At 37.6% G+C, this 26,466-nt stretch overlaps 1 protein-coding gene across 1 annotated transcript in view; it reads right to left on the minus strand.

Moving 5' to 3' along the window:
• The window catches only part of SHF (Src homology 2 domain containing F), a 539,240-nt gene that overhangs the window by 392,903 nt on the left and 119,871 nt on the right, over positions 1 to 26,466 (minus strand). Inside the window, 1 exon segment of the mRNA XM_053717571.1 lies at positions 22,391 to 22,520. Coding sequence (XP_053573546.1) covers positions 22,391 to 22,520 — 130 coding nt within the window.

Below are 26,466 nucleotides of genomic sequence, written 5' to 3' on the forward strand. Positions count from 1 at the left end.
AATACGCTACAGCGGATCATGCCCGCCCGCACATTGATAAATTGCCCCCCACCAGCGTGAGCCAAATGTTATCTATATGGCACATATGAACTAATGTCCTCTAGCTGTGAAACACTGTCAAAATGCATTGAGATAAGAGGCTGCCTTCAATGGCTTAGAAATTAGCATATGAGCCTACCTAGGTTTAGCTTTCAACAAAGAATACCAAGAGAACAAAGAACATTTGATGATAACAGTTTAATGGAAAGTTGTTTAATGGAAAATTGCATGCCCTATCTGAATCATGAAAGTTAAATTTTAACTAGACTGTGTCTTTAATAATATCTGGTTCAATCTCCAACTAAGATGTATATTTCTGATTAATTTCTGGTTTAAATAAATATATTTATGTTCAGCTGTGTCCCAGTAATGCATTGCTGCTTTAGAGCTGATTTTAACTATGTAATTAATATCTTTGCATGGGTTAAACACATAGTTCTATGCAAACAATAGAGCATTACAGCATATTTATTTTGCACTTTATGTCTCTTTAGCAAAACACACCAGCAGTATATAGCTCTATTTATAGACATCTCTGTGTCTTTTTACTACTTATTGCTATTGTCAACTACCATGTTTTCATAAATGTTTTATCTGTTTCTCAGAATTCCTGACTGTTTTATGTGGTGATCATTTACATAGTCATGTATTCTCCATCGTGTATATTTCTACAGATTATTATAAGGCTATATTTATTTTACATTTATTGCTTGTTGGCTCATGTTGAAGCTGCAATACACTGTAGTAGATACCAGCTGTTGAGTGACAGGTCTGCAAAAGATTAGTATAAGTGCTATCTTATTTAGGTTTAATACTACAGGTACCCTTTGAAAAAGCCAAGAGTGGCGAAACATGTCAGGGCATAGGGAGGCCGATTGTAAATAGAATTTTTAACTAGCGAGGAGAAACTGGTTGATATATTTACACAAGCCGATGTAATCTTAGACCTTAAAGGGACATTATACACTCATTTTTTCTTTGCATACATGTTTTGTAGATGATCTATTTATATAGCCCATACATTTCTTTTGTTTTTTTTAAATGTATAGTTTTGGTTATTTTTTAAATAACATTGCTCTGATTTTCAGACTCCTAACCAAGCCCCAAAGTTTTATGAGAATACCGTCAGCTACCTACTCCAGCTTGCTCCTGTTTGTGTAAAGGGTCTTTTCATATGCAAAAGAAGGGGGAGGGTCTTAGTTCCCACTTTCAGTGGGCTTTCCAGTGACCTTTTCAACTAACTAAACTGAGAGCTTCTAAGTAACAGTTTTATACTAGATTTTGATATCAGTATATGTGCATCCTATTCTTTATTGTAGTGTCTATTACATGCAGTTATATGAAAATGAGTGTATACTGTCCCTTTAACTCAGGACACGCTGAGGATGTTGGCGCGTGTCCATAGCAAATCTATACTAACTTTTCGGCTAATAGAATCTTTGCAGAGTGCGCTCATATAGAATGAATAAGGCACTCTAGAGGTATTCAGCGGTATATGTAATAGTATGAGATGGTATCTCAGAAACCACTATTATAGCAACACAAGTAATTAAAGTAACGTATTGATCTAGGCCCATTTTGGTATATTTCATGCCACCATTTCACCGCCAAATGCGATCAAATAAAAAAAATTGTTCACTTTTTCACAAACTTTAGGTTTCTCACTGAAATTATTTACAAACAGCTTGTGCAATTATGGCACAAATGTTTGTAAATGCTTCTCTGGGATCCCCTTTGTTCAGAAGTAGCAGACTTATATGGCTTTGGCATTGCTTTTTGGTAATTAGAAGGCCACTAATTGCCGCTGTTCACCACACGTGTATTATGCCCAGCAGTGAAGGGGTTAATAAGGGAGCTTGTAGGGAGTTTGAAGGGTTCATTTTAGCTGTAGTGTAGTAGACAACCCAAAGTATTGATCTAGGCTCATTTTGTTATATTTCATGCCACCATTTCACCGCCAAATGTGATCAAATAAAAAAAATTGTTCCCTTTTTCAAAAACTTTATGTTTCTGACTGAAATTATTTACAAACAGCTTGTGCAATTATGGCACAAATGTTTGTAAAAGCTTCTCTGTGATCCCCTTTGTTCAGAAATACCAGACATATATGGCTTTGGCGTTGCTTTTTGGTAATTAGAAGGCAGCTTAATGCCGCTGCGCACCACACTTGTATTATGCCCAGCAGTGACGGGGTTAATTAGGTAGCTGTAGGGTTAATTTTAGCTTTAGTGTAGAGATCTGCCTCCCACCTGACACATCCCACCCCTGAATCCTCCCTGACCCCCCTCAAACAGCTATCTTCCCTCCCCCACCTTACAATTGTCACCGCCATCTTAAGCACTGGCAGAAAGTCTGCCAGTACTAAAATAAAAAGCCTTTTTTTTAATTGATTCTGCAGTGTTGGATCCCTTCTTAGCCCCCAACCTCCCTGATCCCCCCGCCCATACAGCTCTCTAACCCTCACCCCTCTACCTATTTGCCGCCATCTTTGGTACTGGCAGCTGTCTGACAGTACCCAGTTTGCCCCTAAAAAAGTGTATTTTTTTATTTTTTATTAAATCATATATTTTCTGTAGTGTTGCTGCCCCCTCTCAATATCCTACCTCCCTCCCCCTCCCAGATCCCTTGCCCAACATCCAGAGAGCCCCAACATCGCTATACAAAAAAAAATTTATTAGTGAAAACTTATGATTCGGCACGCACGCGCCTCCGCCCGTCCCCCTGGCTGCTTCCGCCAACTGCCGTTGATATTTCCCTAGAAGGAATCGGCACGCAGGACATCGATGGGCCGCAAAACCCGCCTCCCTGCTGATGCCCACCCACCAAGGATCGGAACCATCAATGCCCGATGCAGAGAGGGCAACAGAGTGTCTCTCTCTGCATTGTTGGCTAAACAAAGGTATTACAGTGATGCCTCAATACTGAGGCATCACTGCAACACCTTGAAAGTGGTTGGAAGCGATCTAGATCACTTCCACCGCTTGAAATCCCTGAGGACGTACAGGGTACGTCCTTGGTCACTAACTGACATTTTTTGTAGGCCGTACCCTGTACGTCCTTGGTCCTTAAGGGGTTAAGACTGGGTTTGTGTCGAGCCTCACAGAAAATGTAATGCCACCCCCTGCTTGTTAGCGGCCAATCGCATGCAAGAGGGGGCTGTAAATCATCTCGATCCATTTAGATTAAGATGATTGCAATCTACAACCTAGAGTTTTGCGGATAGGTTAAGAAGCAGCGGTGTTACAACCACTGCTACTTAACTAGCATTTCAGGCTGAAAACCCGGGGCACCAAAGCAGCTATTGTTACTTGTTAAATGGAACCCTATGTTAATAAATGTATTTGTAAACAAACTTATTTTCTCTATAAATTAAAAATATATGGGTTATTAATTTATACAACTGGGGTTGTTTGTAACGCAATCACTAAGGTACATCCAACATGGATTTTGCTTTTAAAAGCATAAAGTTAGGCAACTTTTAGTCACTTTAAGTCAATACTAAAATTAATTTGCAATACAATTATAACTTTTGTTTAATGATGCAAAAATGTACAATAAAATCATACGTTTAAAAAAAGGAGATTAATATAAAAATAAAATTCTCCCAATTACATGTACATTTTCTGCTTGAATCATTCTTGTTTGCATTGTTTTACTGCTAAATTCCAATAAAATGAATCAAATTAAGCATTATACTATTAGTCTAAGGACACTACATTTGCCAATTTTAATCATTTTATAGATCAATTATATTGACTTTGCACATTTGTTTAGACACTCCAAACTTGAATAATTTAATCTTGCTCACTTGCTTTTATCAATATATCAAATGATGAACAGCCATGAAAAATGCATATTTGAAGTTACAGAAAGAAGACTGAAATGTAAAAAATAACAGTATAATGTTAACATAATAGTCTAAAAATAAAGAGCCAGATTCTTATTGTTATCGCAGCTGTGTTAACTTGTGCACATATTACAAGTTTAAAGTTAATGTGTTCTCTCGAGGGCAATCAAACTTAAAGGGACAGTCAAATCCAAAAAAAAACCTTTCATGATTTAAATAGGGAATGTAATTTTAAACATTTTTCCAATTTACTTTTATCACCGATTTTGCTTTGTTCTCTTGGTATTCTAAGTTAAAGCTAAACCTAGGAGGTTCATATGCTAATTTCTTAGACCTTGAAGACTGCCTCTAATCTGAATGCATTTTGACCACTAGAGGGCATTAGTTCATGTGTTTGATACAGATAACATTGAGCTCATGCACGTGAAGTTACCCTGGAGTGAGCATTGATTGGCTGGAATGCAAGTCTGTCAAAAGAACTGAAACAAGTGGGCAGTTTGCAGAGACATAGATACAAGGTAATCACAGAGGTAAAAAGTGTATTTCTATAACAGTGTTGGTTATGCAAAACTGGGGAATGGGTAATAAAGGGATCATCTTTCTTTTTAAACAACAAAAATTCTGGTGTTGACTGTGACTTTAAAGGGACAATATACACCAATTATCATATAACTGCATGTAATAAATGTATTTGTAAACAAACTTATTTTCTCTATAAATTAAAAATATATGGGTTATTAATATATACAACTGGGGTTGTTTGTAACACAATCACTAAGGTACATCTAACATGGATTTTGCTTTAAAAGCATAAAGTTAAGCAAATTTTAGCCACTTTAAGTCAATACTAAAATTAATTTGCAATACAATTATAACTTTTGCTTAATGATGCAAAAATGTACAATAAAATAGTAAAAATTAAGCAAAACTATAAATTACAAAAACACTTCCACATGGGCTATATAAATGGATCATCTACAAAACATTTATGCAAAGAAAAATCTAGTGTACAATTCTCTTTAACACGACTGAAAAACTCTTCTAAAGGCTGAGACAAAAAAAATGTGCACCAAAAACTACATAAAAACATTAACATACACTTGAACACTATGATAAAAATTATTCATAAACTTAATACATTTTTTTATAAGGGTTCAAAGGTATATGGCCATGTATTTGACTGAAAGGGTTATAATATACATACACAGACACACACACACACACATATATATATATACACACACATACATATTACATATATTGTTGTAGCCAATCTGCAACAAGGTTCGACATGTTCTGCATTCAGAGATGGTATTCTGCATACCTTGGTTGTAACGAATGGTTATTTGAGTTACTGTTGCCTTTCTATCATCTTGAACCAGTCTGCCTCTGACATCAACAAGGCATTGCTGTCCACACAACTGCCGCTCACTTTCTCTTTTTCGGACCATTCTTTGTAAACCCTAGAGATGGTTGTGTGTGAAAATCCCAGTAGATCAGCAGATTTTTAAATACTCAGACCAGCCCATCTAGCACCAACAACCATGCTACATTCAAAGTCACTTAAATCTCCTTTCTTCCCCATTCTGATGCTTGGTTTGAACTTCAACAAGTCGTCTTTGTCTAGATGCCTAAATGCTTTGAGTTGCTGCCATGTGATTGGCTGAGTAGCAATTTGTGTTGCCAAGCAATTGAACAGGTTTATCTAATAATGTGGCCGGCGAGTGTGATATACATACACTACCCATCTCTTCCCTCACATTTTCTTTCTTCAAAACCCAAATGATTAGATTATTCTCTCCTGGCTCTCTACGTGTTGCAATTATATATCATTCCCCTGGCTCCTTGACTCAATTTCTTGATCATTTTGCATCCTGGCAACCTTATTTCCTTTCCTCAGACATCCCTGCCCTCATTCTTGGGGATTCCAACCTCCCTGATGACAATCCCGCTGCCCCGGTCTGTCACTATAGTCTGACTCTCCCACTCACAAAGATGGTATCTCCCTTGATCTGATTTTCAGCTATCGATGCCCTCTATCAAACTTCACAAAGTCCTCCCTTTCCTCTTTCTGACCATTATCTCCTCACTTGTAATATCACAGTACTTCCTACTGCCCTCCCTCCTAACCCTCACACCAAATTCAACAGTAGCATTAAGTCACTTGATCAGCAACACTCCTCTGCTTTCTTCCATCTCCTTTTCCTGCCCTGACCAAACTATCACCATAACTTCAATCTTACAATGGCCCTTGACAATTTGGCACCTGTTATTCTCAAGCGCTCCTTAAAGATTCTACCCTTTCAGGGATGCATATAATATACACTAACATTTTCCTATCTTAGTTCCTCTCCTCCTTTTAGCTATCCCCTTAAACCCCCTTAGCATGTAAGCTTATAAGCATAGCTGCTTTGTAGATCACCTTCATGAGAGATTTACAATAGTAAAACTCTTGACAGGACCCTCTATCCCTTTATCTCCCATAATTGTCACTTTCCATATTAGACCCATGTCTTTAGCACTGTGGAATCTGTTGGAACGCTACAAATAACATAATAATAAATATATATCATCAGTCAGTTTTAGATTCCACCACAATTCTCCATTATAATGGTGGAATATTCACTGAACATTTAAACCGGATTTGAAAAGAAATTGTTTGTTTTGTGTTAGCCTTTCAACGAAAAAATCCATCAGTATTAGATCTTGTTCAGGCTTAATCATATTTTTGTTAGTAAAAGTTTATTAACCTTATAGAGGTTTTTAAGTTTTTCTATTGTACCACTGGTGGTTTTTATTTTTATTTCATTTTATGCAATATTTGTATTTGTTTTATTTGTAATAAAATTACCCCCTTTTTCATACGACATTAAATTTATCCATTTGCACCTTGGAAGTCCAGCACTTATCCCATCCCATATATAGTTATATATATACACTATATATATATATATATATATATATATATATATATATATATATACACTATATATATATATATATATATATATATATATATATATATATATATATATATATATATATATATATATATATAAATCTATATATATATATATATATATATATATATATATATATAGTACATTTTAGGGTAGTTCTTGATCTCTTTAGCTGCTTATTTTTAGCACTCCTCTTACTTTTTTATCTTATATTAACTTCTAACTAGATCAAACGTTTCTATACATCTATATGTGAAAAGTGCTTGTAACATTTAAATGCATTCAAAGTGCTTGTAATATTTAAATGCAATTTGGTGATTAGTTTATGTATGCAAAAAAAGTAAATAACCATAATATCTGTAACATAAATAACATTTTCTAAAACAAAGTCTGTGTGCCGTTACCTTGTCTGGCAATGGTTTTTGCTAATTAGTTATAAAACTTGTTCCACAAACCCTAATCATAAAGGGTAATCAAAGAAAGAAAAAAACAATCTGTAATATGAATTTAATTTTAAGGTACAGTGGATATAAAAAGTTTACACAACATTATTGAAATTGCAAGTTTTTGTAAGGTAACTTGTTTTCCAACAAACAAAAATACAGAGAAAAAATTATGAACATTTTAAATAAAAAAAAAGATGTAAAAAAACCTACAGACACAGCTATTACTTTGTGGAAGCACCGTTTACATTTATTACAGCTGCAAGTCTGTGAATAATCTCTATTAATTTTGCACATCAAGTGTTTGGAATTTTATCCAACTCTTTGCAAAAATGTTAAAATTTCTTAAAATTGTGAGGAGATTTCCTGTGTACAGCTCTCATTCCACAGATTTTTGATAGGGTTGAGGAACAAATTAGAGTACGCATTATTTTAGATTATTATAGTCCTTTAATAGTTTAGGATTTCTTTTTTGTAAAATTAAACTTTCATGATTAAGACAGAGCACATATTTTAAACAACCTTCCAATTCACTTCCATTATATAAATTGGCCCATTATAGGCTCTCTTTCTGAGGAACCAGCTCCTACTGAGCATGTGCAAGGTTCACAGGATATACATAAATGCATTCTGTGATTGGCTGATGGAAGGAAAATGTAAATAACTGACATTTGTTTGAATTTGAAATGAGTAGTACATTTTTTCCCCAACGATGTTCTTTTACATGGTCTCTTTATTATGCATTTATTGATTATGATACTCTACTGTATTTAGTGGCCCTTAAAGGGACAGTCTAGTATAAATTAAACTTTCATTATTCAGATAGGACTTTTGATTTTAATCAACTTTCCAATTTACCTTTATCATCAAATTTGCTTTTTTCTCTTGGTATTCTTAATTTAAACTAAACATAGGTAGGCTCATATGCTAATTTCTAAGCCTTTGAGGGCTGCCTCTTATCACATGCTTTTTAAATCTCTTTTCAACACAAAGAGACAGAAAGTACACGTGGGCCATATAGATAACACTGTGTTCAGGCACAGGGGGTTATTTAAGATTTAGCACAAAACAATGCTAAATTTAAGACAATGGATAATAAACAGTCACAATCATGTGATCAGGGGGCTGTCAGAAGGTTCCTAGATACAAGGTAATCACAGAGGTAAAAAGTATATTACTATAACTGTGTTGGTTATGCAAAACTGGGGAATGGGTAATAAAGGGATTATCTATCTTTTAAAACAAACAATTCTATGGTAGACTGTCCCTTTAAATGGTTCACAGTTTATTCACCATTGTCTGATATGCAGGTTTTTTGAAGCAATGTAAGAAGACAGGTAGAATTATGTTAACTAAAATTGGAGAGAAATTTAAAATGTTACTGTGATATAGAAACAGCTGGAATTGGATAATACAATACCCAGTTGTAAGATCTTAAAGTTTAACTTGCACACAAATTCTGGAGTGCCTAAAAGTGGTGTTATTGGTATTCTTTGATTAAATTTAGAAAATCTAGAAGCTTATTCTGGAAATGTTATGAATCAACCTGGAAGGAGATGCGTGTCTATATTGTCTCAACGCACTGTGAAGAGGATGTTTCAAGTGGCCAAAATATCTCCAAGGATCACAGCTGGAGATTTGCAGAAGTTAGTTGTGTCTTGGAGTCAGAACGTCTCTAAAACTACAATCCAACATCACCTACATCAATACAAGTTGTTTGGAAGGGTTCCAAGAAAAAAAAGTCTCTGCTCTCATCCAAAAACAAACTCAAGCATCTTCAGATTGCCAGACACTACTGGAACTTCTAATAGGATTGGCTTCTATGGTCAGATGAAACCAAAATAGAGATTTTTAGCAATAAACACAAAAGGTGGTTTTGGCGCACACAGAGAGATAGCCATATGGAAAGTACCTCATGCAAATATTTAAATATGCTGGTGGCTCTTTAATGTTTTGGGGCTATTTTTCGTCCAGAGGACCTGGACATTTTGTTAGGATACATGGCATCATGGACTCAATAAATATTAAATGAACAAATGACAGCCTCTGCCAGAAAGTTTAAATGGGCAGTGGTTGGATCTTCCAGCAGGACAATGACCAAAGCATTAATCAAAATCAACACAAAAATGGTTTACTGACCACAAAATAAAGTTCCTGCTATGGCTATCCCAGTCCCTTGACTTGAACTTCATAGAAAACCTGTGGGGTGAACTGAAGATGAGAGTCCACCAGTGTCAACCTCAAAATCTGAAGGATTTGAAAAGATTCTGTATGGAGGAATGGTGTCAGATCCCTTGACATGTATTCTCCAACCTCATCATGCACTATAGGAGAAGACTCAGAGCTGTTTTCCTGGCAAAGGGAAGTATCATAAAGTATTGACTAAAATGGTGCCAATAATGGTGCCACACATATATTTAACATATTTTTTTGAAAAACCTGTGTTGTGTTTGCTATTGTTTGATATCCATGAGAGCAGAGTATTTTTGTGTATTTTTTGAACAAAAGATCAAAATGTTAAACAATACATTTTATACAGCCTTCTATGCTCATGTTTACCAAGGGTGCCAGTATTAGTGGAGGGCATATATATATATATATATATATATATATATATAAATTTAAGCAATCTGAGGTTGTAATAGTTAAAAGGAAAATTTATCAAGTTGCATTTGAAGCTTCAGAGTTCCAGTTTCTTATTTTTTCCGCCACCTTTGAGTTTGGGGTGATTGAGAGGCACTGCTCTCAGGTGGTGATTGGTTATGCAACAGCAAGGGGTGAGATGAAAAAAGAACGATCTTGTGAAATCCTAAATTTCACCAAGTAACACTGTATGGTAAGTGGTGATTGCAGGCGGACAAGTTCTCTGCTTGAGAACTTGTACGTCTGCAGCTTGATAAATGTTCCCTAAATGTTGAGTTGTGCTAAACCTCTTTAGAATAAACTGACACTATTAAATGATTGCAATAGGTGTCTAGAGGATCTCATGAGGTTTATTGAGAACAATACCTGTTCCTCCATCATATAACTATTTACCATTTAATCTCCCAAACAATACTCCTCTTCTATAAAATAAAACTCACTGTGTATTTGTAGGATAGGAGGAGTAACACTTTTCAAATGATGGTTCTAAAGGCATCATGTGACCTTTTTGCAAATATTGTCTTAGTAGGGGAACTGCCATGCTATCACACTTCTAAGTGTTAAACGCTCTGTATTTGTTCAATTTGTTTCACTACATTATATCAGTGCAATTTTTAGGGTGTCATAGGCCTAATATAAACCACAAGAGTTTCAATAGTACGCCATGCGTAATCATTTTCTTTTTATTTTTGCGCAACAAATAATTTAATAGTATGTGACACAGTAATAAAACAATTAAGTTTTATACATAGTAAACAAATTTGTCATGACATGTTATAAACAAAAACATGAATATATTCTCTACCAAGTTAACCAACATACAATCAATAGCAGTGAATAGCAACACAAGCACCCCATATAAAACAGCAACTTCTGTAACATTTATAAAGTTGTCTTAAAGTTTTGCGTTCACGTACAGAGCAATTCTTAAGCGACAATCTTGCAAAACAGCAACGCTCAAGTAAGAACCTTATAAAACAGCAATGCTCAAGTAAGAACCTTATAAAACAGCAATGCTCAAGTAAGAACCTTATAAAACAGCAATGATCAAGTAAGAACCTCATAAAACAGCAATGCTCAAGTAAGAACCTTATAAAACATCAATGATCAAGTAAGAACCTTATTAAACAACAAATCTCAAGTAAGAACCATATAAAACAGCAATGCTCAAGTAAGAACCTTATAAAACAGCAACGCTCAAGTAAGAACCATATAAAACAGCAATGATCAAGTAAGAACCTTATAAAACAGCAACGCTCAAGTAAGAACCTTATAAAACAGCAACGCTCAAGTAAGAACCTTATAAAACAGCAATGATCAAGTAAGAACCTTATAAAACAGCAACGCTCAAGTAAGAACCTTATAAAACAGCAACGCTCAAGTAAGAACCTTATAAAACAGCAACGCTCAAGTAAGAACCTTATAAAACTGCAACGCTCAAGTAAGAACCTTATAAAACTGCAACGCTCAAGTAAGAATCTTATAAAACTGCAATGCTCAAGTAAGAATCTTATAAAACTGCAACGCTCAAGTAAGAATCTTATAAAACTGCAACGCTCAAGTAAGAACCTTATAAAACTGCAGCACTCAAGTAAGAACCTTATAAAACTGCAACGCTCAAGTAAGAATCTTATAAAACTGCAACGCTCAAGTAAGAACCTTATAAAACTGCAACACTCAAGTAAGAACCTTATAAAACTGCAACGCTCAAGTAAGAAATATATAAAACAGCAACGCTCAAGTAAGAACCTTATAAAACTGCAATGATCAAGTAAGAACCTTATAAAACAGCAATGCTCAAGTAAGAACCTTATAAAACAGCAACGCTCAAGTAAGAACCTTATAAAACAGCAATTAAGTAAGGACCTTGCCAAATACAAGGGATGCTCTGAATCTGCTTTCACAAGCCACACTGTGTTTTTATGAAATAAATATAGCAAAAAGTTCAAAACATATTCATTACCTCAGCCTGTCTAAACAAAAATCAATCTTTTCCAATACACTTTTCACTCCAGCAGATAGGGGTTGTTATTAAAGTTAAACTACATAATTAGATTACATAACACCAGCAGTTTGCATTTGTGTAAACCGTAAAATAACTAGCCTCTTTCAAGTTCATACTTAAATGATGGCTAATTAATATTACTTGATTGCTGATTATTATTAATCATTTATTAGTTGCTACTAGGAGTTACACAGCCAGATCTGAGCATGTGCCGTGGTTCAATGCGGGTACATAGAATTTATCTAAATATGCCCTAGTCACCCATGCAGGGTAAAAGCTATCACTGAAACAATTAATGTTTTTACTGGAAGCCTTTTTGCTAATACATTTGGATTGCAAAAAATGCTTCTCTTAAAAACTGAAATTAACCAATAGGTACTTCCTTTATGTGTTTTAAGTCTCTTTAAAGCAGTGGTATCAAGCTCATTGTATACGGGGGCCACTGGCCAAATGTTTTTCTCCAATGGGGGCCATTTGAAAAGAGTGCTCTTGAACAAGATATACTAGAAACTGGAAGTGACATTTACCAAAGTAGTAGTTCATGGTAGAAGCTTTAGTGCACAATAGACACACACAGTGTATGTTTATCTTGTCAGAGCCAAGTGTAGTGATCATTTTGTAACTGAATAAAAAGTGATATTTATGCAAGCAATGCATAATGGGAGTTTTACTGCTCGTCTTTCTATTTATCTTCTGAGTGCCTATATAGAACACCAACTTGTTACACCTCTTAGAACCCTAAAAAAATTGATGGGCCAAATGAATAATTTATCTAATAAACAATAGAGGGCCAGATTAAACTATCTTGAGGGCCGCATATGGCCCCAGGGCCTGTACTTTGAGACCACTGCTTTAAAGGGAAAGTGTTCTGTAAAAATGTCTCCCCTTTAATTTTTCCCCAATTATACATTTTACCTGCTGGAGAGTATTTTTTTTAAATGTATTTTATAAATAGCTCTTTTACCTTTATTTTGACATCTGCAATAGCTGCTTTTTGCCTGTAAAAAAACAGCCATCATAAGAAAATACACTCCCAGTTGGAAGCAGAATAGAACTAATAAAATGCTATTTTTCTATTGTTCTGTTTAAGTATTGTGCTTTAGTATACAGAGAGAGATAAGATAAGGTAGTGCTATGGAAATCTGTGGTGCTATACAAATAAACAACAACAACGATGTATGTGTATAGAAAGTGTTAAAATAGTTAATTTTTAATTGGGTATGGTGTAAAAAAGCAGCTATTTCATGTACAAAAATAAACAATGTTCAATACATTTAAAGTATTAATCAATGTACAAAGTAAATTATCAACATATGTGTGAGGCAGAATATTAATTTACAATTATATAGGTTTATTTTTCCGAGATATTAGATGCACTTTTCAAGACTAAATATCTACTTTTCATTTTGGAAATAAATTATAAGCAAAATAATAATGAAGAAAGACTGAAGTTTTAATCAATATTTTAAATATCTTCAGGCAAAAAGATAAAAAAAAGTCTCAAGGTTTACTACATCGTTACTATTTTGTATCAAAATATATGAGAGAAGAGGAAAATGTTAATATTATAGATCCATTATATTGCATTTGCTACATGTTTATGACAAATCAACATAATTTATCATACAAAAAAAAAAAAGAAAAAAAAGGAGCGAGGTCAGAAAATTAAAATTTAGCTCAAACACCTAAGAAAACAGCCTTGCAGAAGCAGAAGAAACTAATAGGTAAAGCATCTAGTATAAATTGATGAGTGGCTTTACACAATCAATACAAGTTAATGAATGTGAAGCTTATCTTCTTGATATGCTAGTTGAGACAAAGTAATAAAGAGAGAAATAAATTATGTAATACTAAAGAATAGATGTATTTTTACTGTCAAAAAGGATTCCCTATTTTAGTTATTTCTTTGAAAAACTCTCTGTTCAGCACAGTCAGATTTGCTTTGCAAGGCGTTCGGCTATTGTTAATTCCATGCACAGCTGGTGTCCTCTCACTATTTAGCTGAGTGGTATTTTTTGGAGGTGACAGACTGTCCAATCAGAGATCCAAGATAGGGCCAGTAAATGCTGAGGACATTTTAATGAGTTGAAGAGAGGCAGCAAAGGGAATTACTTAACCTACGTTAAACTAATTGCAAACTGGAATACTATACTAAAGGGAAAAAAATCAGAAGTATAGAATATGACCACACAGAAAAGCTTAAATTTTTCTACCTTCTTTCATATATGTGACAATTTAATTATAGTTACATATATATTTACATTTTACCAAATCTTCAAGATTCAGCCTATTTAAATTGTTACTTTGCTCCACTTTATCTTCACCTTCTTAAGAGTCAAAACCTACAAGTGGTTTTACAGCAGAGAATTTGATGCTAACCAGTTTAAAGTGCAGATTTCTATAACACCCATAGTGGGACCGTTTTATGAAGTGAGAAGCAGTATGGGTAATGATAGACACCTCAGACTATATTGTACGTCATGCTTTATGAATCAAATCAGATGTGAAAATATTTCTATAAACATGATAGGGTTAAAAAAAAAATTCTCTGTTTCTTCAGAGCATTTTATTATCACATTAATTACCTTTTATATAACAATGTTTGTGTAAACCCACCCACTGACACCTTTTTTTGTATTTAAAAAAAAATGAGAAAGAACATCTGAAAACCTGGAGATCTGATGAACTGAAATACAAACCATGCAAATGGTGTAGGACCAAACTGGCATCTAACGGGGCATTAAATTATCAATAAGTTTGTACATTTTATTTAAAATGGTTAAAAATCTTAACCAGAAAAGCATGGTTTTCATTGTGGGCAGTGAAATAAAAGCTAAATGTATTGTGGGTAAGAAACAATTATCTAGTAAGACGATAATTTATTACACCAATAAAAATCTCAAACAGTATAAAGCAATAGATCTCTGGAGTACAGTAGCATACAAGCATTAGATAACCATTAAAATGCAGAACATGTAAAGTCTTCATAAAAAAACACATTAAAAAGAAAAACATGTTTTCAACAAATACAGTAATTACATATTTGCAAAAACATATCTCTTTATGGAAAATGAAAACCTCTAAGGGAAGAATAAGCTAGGTAGCAAAGTCTATGCAGGTTTGTCCAACCTTGGGTGTAGGGGGCATAATGCAGACATCCAATGCTTTTTATCTTGCCCTCTACTTTACCATATTAAATGCAGTATTAAAGGGGCAGTAAACACCTTGAAATTATATTTTTCTGCAGTCTTCCAGTAGATTAACATATCTGCACAGTCTGAACTTTATTAAAAACAGATTGTCTTGTTTTCTGCAATTGTTTTTCAATTTCAAACTACATCCTCTGCTTTCCTTATTTGGAGAAGTTGATCTGGACTTGTGGCTGGAGATGACAGGGCTTGCCGCTATCAAATTAGCAATATCTCAATTGTTTGGCTTCTATAAAAATGATAACATAAATTAGACTTACCTGATAATTTAATTTCCATCGAGGGGAGGAGAGTCCATGGCTTCATTCACTACTGTTGAGAATTCAGAACCTGGCCATCAGGAGGAGGCCAAGACACCCCAGCCAAAGGCTTAAATACCTTCCCCAGTCATTCTGCCGAGGGAAAAAAGGAACAGTAGGAGAAATATAAGGGTATAAATGGTGCCAGAAGATTAATTAAATTTAGGTCTGCCCATCGGAGATACGGGCGGGAGCCATGGACTCTCCTCCCCATCGATGGAAATGAAATTATCAGGTAAGTTTAATATATGTTTTCCATCTAAAGGGGAGGAGAGTCCAAGGCTTCGTTCATTACTGTTGGGAACATATACCCAAGCTCTAGAGGACACAAAATGAAACCTGGAGGGAAAAGGCGGGCCCTAATCTGAGGGCACCACAGCCTGCAAAACCTTTTCTCCCAAAAACAGCTTCCGCAGAAGCAAAAACGTCAAATTTATAAAACTTTGTAAAAGTGTGTAAGGAGGAACAGGTAGCCGCCTTACAAATTTGCTCCATAGAGGCCTCATTCTTGAAGGCCCAAGATGAAGTCACAGCTCTACTTGAATGAGCCGTGATCCTCTGAGGAGGCTTATGTCCCGCTGTCTCATAGACCAAGTGAATCAAGCTCCTCAACCAAAAGGACAAAATAGAAGAGGCTTTCTGCCCCTTGCGCTTCCCTGAATACACCACAAAAAGAGATGTAGACTGTCTGAAATCCTTCATAGCCTGAAAATAGAACTTCAGGACACGAACCACATCCAGATTATGAAGCAACCTCTCCTTGGAAGAAGAAGGGTTAGGACACAAAGAAGGAACAACTATTTCCTGATTGATGATACGGTTAGACACCTCCTTGGGAAGAAACCCCAAACCAGTGCGAAGCACAGCCTTATCCGCATGAAAAACCAGATAAGGAGGCTCACATTGCAAGGCAGCCAATTCAGATACTCTGCGTGCCGATGCAATGGCCAACAGGAAGAGAAACTTCCAAGACAGAATCTTAATGTCAATGGAATGTATAGTCTCAAACGGAACAGTCTGCAATACCTTAAGGACCAAGTTTAAGCTCCATGGGGGAGCAGACTGTCTAAAGACAGGCCTGATTCTAGACAGAGCCTGAACAAAAGACTGAATGTCAGGGAGCTCAGTGAGTCTCCTATGCAACAAGACTGATAATGCCGAAACCTGTCCCTTTAAGGAACCTTTCTCCAAACCGTCTTGGAGAAAGGACAGAATCATGGATACCTTCACTTTATGCCAAGGATATCCATGCTTCTCACACCAGGACAAATAATGCCTCCACACCTTATGGAGAAAAGCCTCTCTTGGACAAGACTAGGCGTTCAATCTCTATGCAGTCAGCCTCAGAGAATCGAGAATTTTATGTGGAAAGGGTCCCTGTTCCAGCAGATCCCTGCGACAGGGTAACCTCCACGGTGGAGAGGATGACATCCCCACCAAATCTGCAAACCACATCCTCAGCGGCCACAATGGAGCAATCAGAATGGCCGAAGCTCGCTCCTGTTTGATGCGTGCCAATACACGAGGTAGAAATGGTAACAGTGGAAAAATGTAAGCTAGGCTGAACCCCCAAGGCACTGCTAAGGCATCTATCAGCTCTGCCTGGGGATCCCTGGACCTCGACCCATATTGGATAGCTTGCAATTGAGTCTGGATGCCATGAGATCTAACTCCGACGTTCCCCACCTGGACCAATCTCTGCAAACACTTCGGGGTGAAGAGACCATTTCCTGCGGATGGAAGGATTGCCTGTTGAGAAAGTCTGCTTCCCAGTTGTCCACATCTGGAATGTGAATAACTGAGATCGAGTAGCTGTGGGACTCTGCCCACTCCAAGATCTAAGACACCTCCCTCATGGCTAGGGAGCTCCTCATACCCCCCTGATGGTTAATGTAAGCCACCAAGGTAATGTTGTTGGTCTGGAACCCTGATGAAACTGAATGACCCCAGAGGAGGCCATGCCTTCAGAGTATTGTAGATTGCTCGGAGTTCCAGAATATTTATCGGAAGGAGAGACTCCTCCCGGGACCATTTTCCTTGTGCCATCTTGGCACCCCAAACAGCTCCCCATCCTGCCAGACTCCATGGTCATAATCAACCAGGACAGTCTCAAGAAAGATGTCCCCATGGACAGTTGCTCTGGACTGATCCACCAAGAGAGGGAGATCCGAGCATTCATGGATATCTGCTGTGATAGATCTGAATGATCCCTGTTCCACTGTCTCAACATGCCCAATTGAAGAGGTCTGAGATGAAACCTGGCGAATAGAATGATGTCTATGCTGGAAACTATGAGTCTGATCACCTCCAAACACAGAGCCACCAAGGGGCTTGAGGAGGACTGAAGGGCAAGACAAGAGGATGCAATCTTCCTGCGTCGATGGTCTGTGAGAAATATTTTAATGGACATAGAGTCTATTATCGTGCCCAGGAACTCCACCCTGTTGCTGGGAACCAGGGAACTCTTTCCTGGAGTAAAAAAAGAAGCGCCCTTGAATGATCCTCTGCGAGACTGAGCGACGGCGCATGGACTAGGATGTCATCCAGATAGGGCACCAAGGCAATGTCTCTGGATCAACCCTGTCGCTGGGGACCAATTAACTCTTTCCTTAATTTATCTTCCACTCGTGAGACTGAAGGAGAAGAGCTTTTGAGTGATCCTCCGCAAGACTGTAGGACGGAGCCTGGACCAGGATATCATCTAGATAAGGTGCCACTGCAGTCCCTCTGGCTCTCGCTACTGCGAGAAGAGATCCCAGAACCTTTGTAAAGATGCTTGGGGCATTCGCCAGACCAAACTGTAAGTGTTGGTCCAGAAACACAAATCTCAAGAACTTGAAGTGGTCCCTGTGAATTGGAACATGAAAGTAAGCGTCCTTCAAGTCTATAGTCATAAACTGTCCCTCTTGAACTAGGGGCAGGATAGATCTGATTGTTTCCATTTTGAACAAGAGAACACTCAAAAACTTGTTTAAACACTTTAGGTCCAGAATCTGGTGGAACGTGCCCTCCTTCTTTTGAACCACAAAAATATTTGAATAGTACCCTAGACCCCTTTCAGCTTGGGGTACTGGTACGATAACACCTAGAGAAGAGAGATCCCTCACACATTCTAGAAAGGCTTCTCCCTTTTCCGGTCTTGAAGACAGGTTTGACAGGAAGAATCTGCCCCTGAGCGGATGGGATCTGAGCCCTATCCTGTAACCCTGGGTGACAACATCCAGAACCCAAGGATCTTGAACCTCCTGCAACCAGGCTTCTGATAAGAGATAAACTGCCCCCTAATTGGTACGGAGACCGGTCGGGGGCCACCCCTTCATGCTGATTTTGTCTCGGCGGGCTTCTTGCTCTGCTTAAACTTCTTCCAAGACTGAGCCGGTTTCCAAGTTCCCTTGGACTGGTCCGCATTTGCGGCATGCTGCTGGCGCTGGGCATTGTCCCCACAAAAGGGACAAAAAGTAGATCCTTTAGGGTTAGCCTTCTTATCCTGCGGTAGGAAAATCGAATCCTGGACTGAACAGAATCTTTCCTTGAAAAGGCAGGGACAACAGCCCCGACTTAGAGGTCATGTCCGCAGACCAAGACCTTAGCCACAGAGCCCAGAAAAACAAACCCTGTGTATTGAAACATTTTCCTTAACATGTTTTCCAACTTTTTATCCATGGGCTCTATAAACGACAAACTATCCTCGAGGGGAATAGTTGTCCGTTTCGCGAGCATGGAGATAGCACCATCCACCTTAGGGACAGTACCCCACAGTTCAATCTGAGAGTCCGGAACATGGAACAGCTTCTTAAAAGGAAGAAGGGGAAAAGGAAGAACCTAATCACTCCCATTTATTCTTAATATTTGCCATCTTAACAGGAATCGGGAAGGCCTGAGGCACCACCCTGTCCTCATATACCTTATTAAGCTTAGAAATCGCAGGTTCTTCTAGAAGTTTCGGTTTCGGAACTTCCAGAGTAGCAAGCACTTGTTTCAGCAAAAAGTGCAGATTTTCCATCCTAAACCTAGGAGCCGGAGGTTTAGATGACATGGACTCCGACCCAGAAGGGGCCTCCTCTGAAGAGTCGGAGTGGGCCTCCTCATCGAATAATGCCTCTGATATTTCCACATAGACAAATCCTGGGCCGGGCCGCCATGATAGGCCCTACGCTTGTGCTCAGCAGAATGTAAGGCATGGATCACTTTCAATATCGCTGTTTGCAGTTGATCCGCAAAATTTGACGGCCAACGAATCTCTTCCGCAGGAGTAATGGTTGCACCCTGCGGTGCTGTATGTGCAATTGGAGATGGATGCAGGGAACGCACCTCATGGAACAGGAAACCCTCAGAGGTGGACGGCTCAGTAGTACTAGACATCATTATTAACATTATTAAGACATGTGGAACATAGTTCAGCAGGCTGATCTACCAGAACCTCCTCACAATAAACACAGGAATGAGACCTTGTTAAAGAGGGAGAACCCTTTAACGTATTAGAGTCCTCCATAACTTGTGCTGTTATTATGGACTAGATTAACTTAATAAATAGACACCTTTATAGCCTCCAATGGCACGGGCACTCACCACCTCCTATGACCCGGACTACATAAACTGTTTTATCTCCTGCGCTGCTGATCAACAGAGTAAGAGAGATAGCCACACCCAGTCACATGGAATGCCCGGCAGGACCGCCCCTGTCTAAGGAGAAAACACACCAATAAAAGGCAGCGCAATACTCCCCTAAGTCACCTGAAAGTTCCACAAATTGCCAATTGCCAAATCTTGCACATAAGGCAGCAATGACACAAACAATATCATGTATAAATCCCCCTGTTCAATAATCCCCTTTCCAGGAATATTAACCCTTGATTCTTTAAAGGTAAAAGGCGTCACACTGTGACCCTGTCTTCCATGTTATCATTATGCAATACAAAATGAAATGATCTTGCCAGAATCTACACCGTGGAACAGAAACATGGCCCTTCAAGTGCGACAGGTTAGTAGCCTCGCTCCTTACATGAACTTGAGTGTAAAAAACAAGAAGCAAAACTCATCAACGCTAATTGCTTGTGGAGCTGTTAATATAAGTCGGGATGGTTTCGCAGAAAGACTCTCCCTGCATTTCCGGACTCTAACTTTCGCCAAGGCTCTCACTGAGAGGCCGACAGTACTTCTTAAAACTCCAGTCCCAATGCGAAGAGTACTACCCTCCATAAGAGACTACTCCGATCTTCGGCACTTCTCTGCCGTCCTCCTGTGACAAAAGGCAAAGAATGACTGGGAGATGAGGAAAGTGAGGGAGGTACGTAAGCCTTTGACTGGAGTGTCTTTGCCTCCTCCTGGTGGCCAGGTTCTGAATTCCCAACAGTAATGAATAAAGCCATGGACTCTCATCCCCTTTAGATGGAAAAAAGGTATTTGCAGCAGAAATAGTAAGGTTCTTATGTCACTTTATCATTAGTTAGGCCTCATTTTGAGTATTGTGTGCATTTCTAGAGGCCATATAAACAAAGGATTTAAACAAACTTGAATCTGTGCAAAGGAGGGCTACTAAAATGGTATATGATCTAAAAAATAAAACGCACCAGGAGAGGCTCAATGACCTAAATAGGTATAGCTTAGAAGAGAAAAGGGAAAGAGGTGATATGATAGCAACTTTCAAGTATATTAAAAGGCTTAGTAAAACTGAGCCAGTGAGTATTTTACATACTGTAAAAAGGAAAATGCAAGAAAAAGGGGTCAGGATCTCAAGCTGAAGGGTAGTATATTCAGGTGTAATTTGAGGAAGCACTTCTTTACAGAAAGGGTGATTAATTCATGGATTAAACTTCCACAAGAAGTGGTAATGAAAAACACTGTAGGGAACTTTAAGAATCCCTGGGACAAGCATAAGGCTTTACTACAAACTAGATATGTTTTTACTTTTAGGAAATATCGGGAAGACTTGCTGGGCCTATGGCTCTTATCTGCTGTCAATATCTGTGTTTCAAATTAGGAAGAAATAGCTGGAAATATTAAAGGGACAGTTCACCCAAAAAATGTCTCCCCTTTAAATTATTCCCAATGATGCTTTTAACCTGCTAGAGAGTATTAAATTGGTTACAAGTAGCTCCTTTACTCCTATTTCAGCATTTGAAATAGCTGATTTAGCCTGTGGTATCGCCACCTACACTGAACAAATTAATACTGGAGTATAGGCTATTGAATAGCCTAAGTATACATAGCCAGCAGAAGAGATTAAACTCTAAGTGGGATGCAGGATAGTTAACTAATAAAATGATAATTTTCCATTGTTCTCTATTTATATTAAGCTTTGGTGTTCCAGCCAAATAAAAGATAAGGAAGCAAGTCTGTTTACACAAACTTAGAACATAATGATATCTGATATCACCTTTAAGTTCAACCCATTGTAATAGGCTGTGGTTTCAAAGCACAAAATCAGCTACTTCATATACACAAATAAGCATGAAAATGGAATTTCTCAAATATTTTATACTCTGCAGTTGGTATAGCAAGTCATTGGAAAAACAATTTTACAGTGTACTGTCCCTTTAAGCTTGTGAAGCCTGCCATGTACTCTTACAGTGTTCAGGACTTGCAAATTCACATTTTTAAATGATAGAAAAAAGGGGAAAAATAAATTATATTGAAAAGTTATTATTTAAAAAAATATTTAAGCAACAAACTGCGTTATTTCACATTATGCATCTATCAATGCAGACACATCACCATGCTACCAGTAAAAAAGAATATGTATGTATCAGCTAGATTTATGCAGTTTTTCTGGTCTGCAATGAGAGAATGTTGGCCATCCTTTCTCTAATGCAAAGCCACTGAAAATGTACCCTACATTAGAAAACGGCACAGCTTGACATCACTTCTATTTTTTGCAAATAACGGTCTCCTTTGTTCTACAGGGTTATTGTAAGGTCCTCATGTGCATATACTGCAGCAACTCACCTGCCATCATCTTTTGAGCTTCATATGGTTCCATATATCCATCATTTTCAGAAACTTTCTCTGGTGCAGCCTGACTTCCTGGTGTCTCTTTAGCATCAAAGGGATCTGCATAGTCTTCAAGAATGGTGACCTGCTGGGAAAAAAAAGAAAATAAACAAAACCTGAGTAGGTGCTCAGTTTTTCCCAGCAGCTTACAAATAAGTATCCAACTAGCATGTAATTTTAGTTATATTGTAATTGTAAAGCGTATAAGTATTAGTTAAACTTAAGTGATGAAACAGATGAAGTCCAAAACCTTCTGCGTTAGATGATTAGCTTGTTTGGAGAACATATATTTGGTCTACTGACACTGTTCTGGCTATAGACTGCACTAAAGGAAAGCCCTTGTCTGTGTACAGCATATGATAATTAAATATGGGTATTTACTGGGGTTATACTTGGCAAGCGGGTCTCTGGTATTCTATGTGATAACTATTTGTTAATGCACATCAAAAAATCTCATTTCAGACAATGCAATTCCCATTTTTATGAAGAATAGAGGGGCATTAGTTATTATATGTGGGAAGTAAATAATCACCAGATAAGAACTTTATTGCACAGAAAAATCCAGATGATGGATACACCCCTTTAAAACTATCTAGTGTATGTTTATCAAACTCTATACACTTTTCTAATCAGCTAATCAAGACAAGGTATAAATAAACTTAAGCACATATCTAAACAATCACTGTGTTTGTTGCATGTAGTAAGGGCAGGTAACCTGCATTTCTGGTAAAAGGAAGAAAGCACAATTCCCAGAGGCATTTGACAGGAAAAGTGAGCAAAATAAATAATTAACTAATCATACAATGCAGTTTTTTTTGTTTGTTTTTTACTAGAAGATATTATGTATTGCAATTTAAAGTTCTTTAACTCCAGTTTTAGTAAGATAAACATAGATATAACTAGGTGGTTTGGGGTTGCCAAGTGCAAATATTTTTTGTGAAGCAGTGTAATATAAGGTTGATTTGCTGGTAACTGTAAATCGTTTCAAAGACCTTATATTTGCTATCAAGCTATCAAACAGTCAGTGATAACATTTTATATTTTCCTCTAGTAACATGTATTAAGTGCAGAGTATCCCTACTTAGTGGTAAATAAAGTAATTAAAACAATAAGCAATTGTATTATATGACAATGACCTTTTAGTGCTATCAAAGATGTACAACAAAGCCATTATATTTTACAACCAGTTTATTAACACAAATGTTTAATAGTGCTCTATGGCTATTTGCTTGTTTAAAGAACTCAGCAGATTTTTATGAGGAAGACTTATGAAGCCAGTTATTTATCACTATAAAATGGTTATTATATACCACGAACAGGGAAACCATAGCTCACATCACTAGATCACAAATAATTTTACTAATCAGATAAAAACACAGCCTGATACTGCTGGTCATTTATTTTTCAACAATTGTTTTCTTTGTTTTCCATCTCACTACACTTTTTAAACCTGCATGATTCAAAGCATGAAATGTTAATATATTTTTAAGTTCACTTGTATTTTTAAAAAAAATATCACTCTATGGATTTGGTATGCTTTGTTGAATAGCATATGTACATATCCTCAGCAGCAGCATTGGGAGCTAGCTGGTGATTGGTAGCTACAAACATGTGTCTCTTGTCATTGACAAATATATGTTCAGCTAGTTCAGTAGTAGATTGCTGTACAGGAGCATTTTCTTTTTGCACTTTATATTCCTTTTAAAAAGAATGTAATTTCGGACCACTCCATAGTATTATTATTATTATTATTTATTTGTATAGCGCTGCCAAATTCCGTAGCACTGGGTACAATGATAGGGGTATACAATGACAAAGATTTGTGATACAATACAAAACATAACAAGACTAAACAAATCTAGCACAGGAGGAAGAGGGCCCTGCTCCGGAGAGCTCACAGTCTATAGGTTTAGGGTGCAGAGACATAAGGTTGGGGTAGCTTGTTACATTGGTTTATTTGCAGCAGTGAGTCAGGAAGGTCATGTACATGTATTAGCTTGTTTCGGATGCGGGATGGAGGAGAGATGGTAAGCCTCTCTGAATAGGTGGGTTTTAAAGGATCGTCTGAAGCTATACAAGGTTGGAGACAGTCTGATGGAGCGGGGTAGAGGACAGGAGCAGCACGTGCAAAGTCTTGGAGGCGGGAGTGGGATGTAGAGATAACAGGAGTGTAGAGACGTAGGTCAGAGGTTGATCGAAGAGGACGGGATGGGGAGTATTTCACGATGAGAGAGGAAATATAGTTGAGAGTTAGACTGTCGAGTGCTTTGTAGGTTAGGGCTAATACTTTAAATTGTATTCTGGAGTGTATGGGGAGCCAGTGTAGAGACTGGCAGAGTGGAGCAGCTGATGTAGATCGTCGACTTAGGTGGATGAGTCTAGCAGAAGCATTCATAATAGATTGGAGGGAGGAGAGGCAGTGTTTTGGAAGGCCATTTAAGAGTAGATTGCAATAATCAATGCGTAACAGGATGAGGGAATGAATAATTATTTTTGTAGTTTTTTGAGTAAGGAAGGGACGAATTCTGGAAATGATGCATAGGTGTGAATGGCAGGATTTGGTAAGCGTTTGTATATGTGGGTTGAATGTGAGTTCTGAGTCTAGTGTGACCCCAAGGCAGCGGACCTGGGGTGAGGTGTTGAGAATAGAGTCTCCAACCATCAGAGAAATGTCAGGTGTTGGATGTCTCGAAGAGGGGGGGATAAGAAGCAGCTCAGTTTTGGACAGATTGAGTTGGAGGTAGTGTGAAGACATCCAAGAGAAAATTGCAGAGAGGCAGTCAGAAATCTAGTTGAGTAAAGATGGAGAGATATCAGGAGAGGAAAGATAGATTTGGGTATCATCAGCATATAGGTGGTACTGGAATCCAAAGGAGGCTATAAGTTTTCCAAGGCAGGATGTATAAAGAGAGAAAAGCAAGGGACCCAAGACAGAGCCTTGCGGTACTCCAACTGAGAGAGGCATAGGATCACAAGATATGTTGTTAAAGGAAACTGAAAACAAGCGGTTTGAAAGATATGATGCAAACCAGGAGAGGGCTGTGTCACGGATGCCAAATGAATGTAGTATTTTTAGGAGGAGAGGATGGTCAACTGTGTCAAAAGCTGTGGACAGGTCAAGAAGAATCAGTAAGGAGTAATGGCCTTTTGCTTTAGCTGCCATTCCACTTATGGAGAAGGCAGACAAATAGTATACCTCCCATCCGCAAGCCATTGTGGACACTTTTGAGGAATATTACGGGGGATTATACAATGGACAAAAAGTTAGCCATACACCTGAAGTGCAGAAACTCACAAAAGATTTTTTTGGACACCACTCCCCTAGAAACCCTATCAGAGGATGATAAAAACACTTTGAATGCCCCTATAACAAACCTAGAGGTGGTACTTGCCATTAAGAATCTCAAACCAGGGAAGGCTGCAGGCCCGGATGGCTTTCCTGGTGAATATTATAAATTTAAAAATAATCTTATACCCTATTTGACCAAATTCTGCAACTATATCATGGAGGGATATACTATTCCTCCTGAATTACTAAAAGCCAAAATAGTAGTTATACCTTAAACAGACAAAGACCGCAAAAAATGCTCCAATTATCGCCCGATTTCCCTCACTAATCAGGACGTAACATTTTTTACTAAGATTTTGGCCAATAGGCTTAAACATATTCTACCTGGCCTGGTCCACATGGACCAGGTGGGTTTTATTAAAGACAGAGAAGCCCCAGATCACAGATGCTTATTAAATATTATTCATACCCTGAACAGAACACGGACACCTTCTCTGCTCCTTGCATTGAATGCAGAGAAGGCGTTTGATAGAGTGGATTGGCAATTTATGCAGATTAATTTGTCACGCATGAATTTTGATGGCCCATTCATTAGTGCCTTAAAGGCAATATATGATTCACCTACTGCTCAGGTATCATCGGCAGGATATAAGTCTAAACTATTCTCTATTTTAAATGACACAAGACAGGGATGCCCTTTATCCCCTCTTCTGTTCATGCTATGTATCAAACCTTTAGCAGC

This window comes from Bombina bombina, chromosome 6 (assembly GCF_027579735.1).
Source record: "Bombina bombina isolate aBomBom1 chromosome 6, aBomBom1.pri, whole genome shotgun sequence".
In the NCBI taxonomy this organism is placed as follows: Eukaryota; Metazoa; Chordata; class Amphibia; order Anura; family Bombinatoridae; genus Bombina; species Bombina bombina.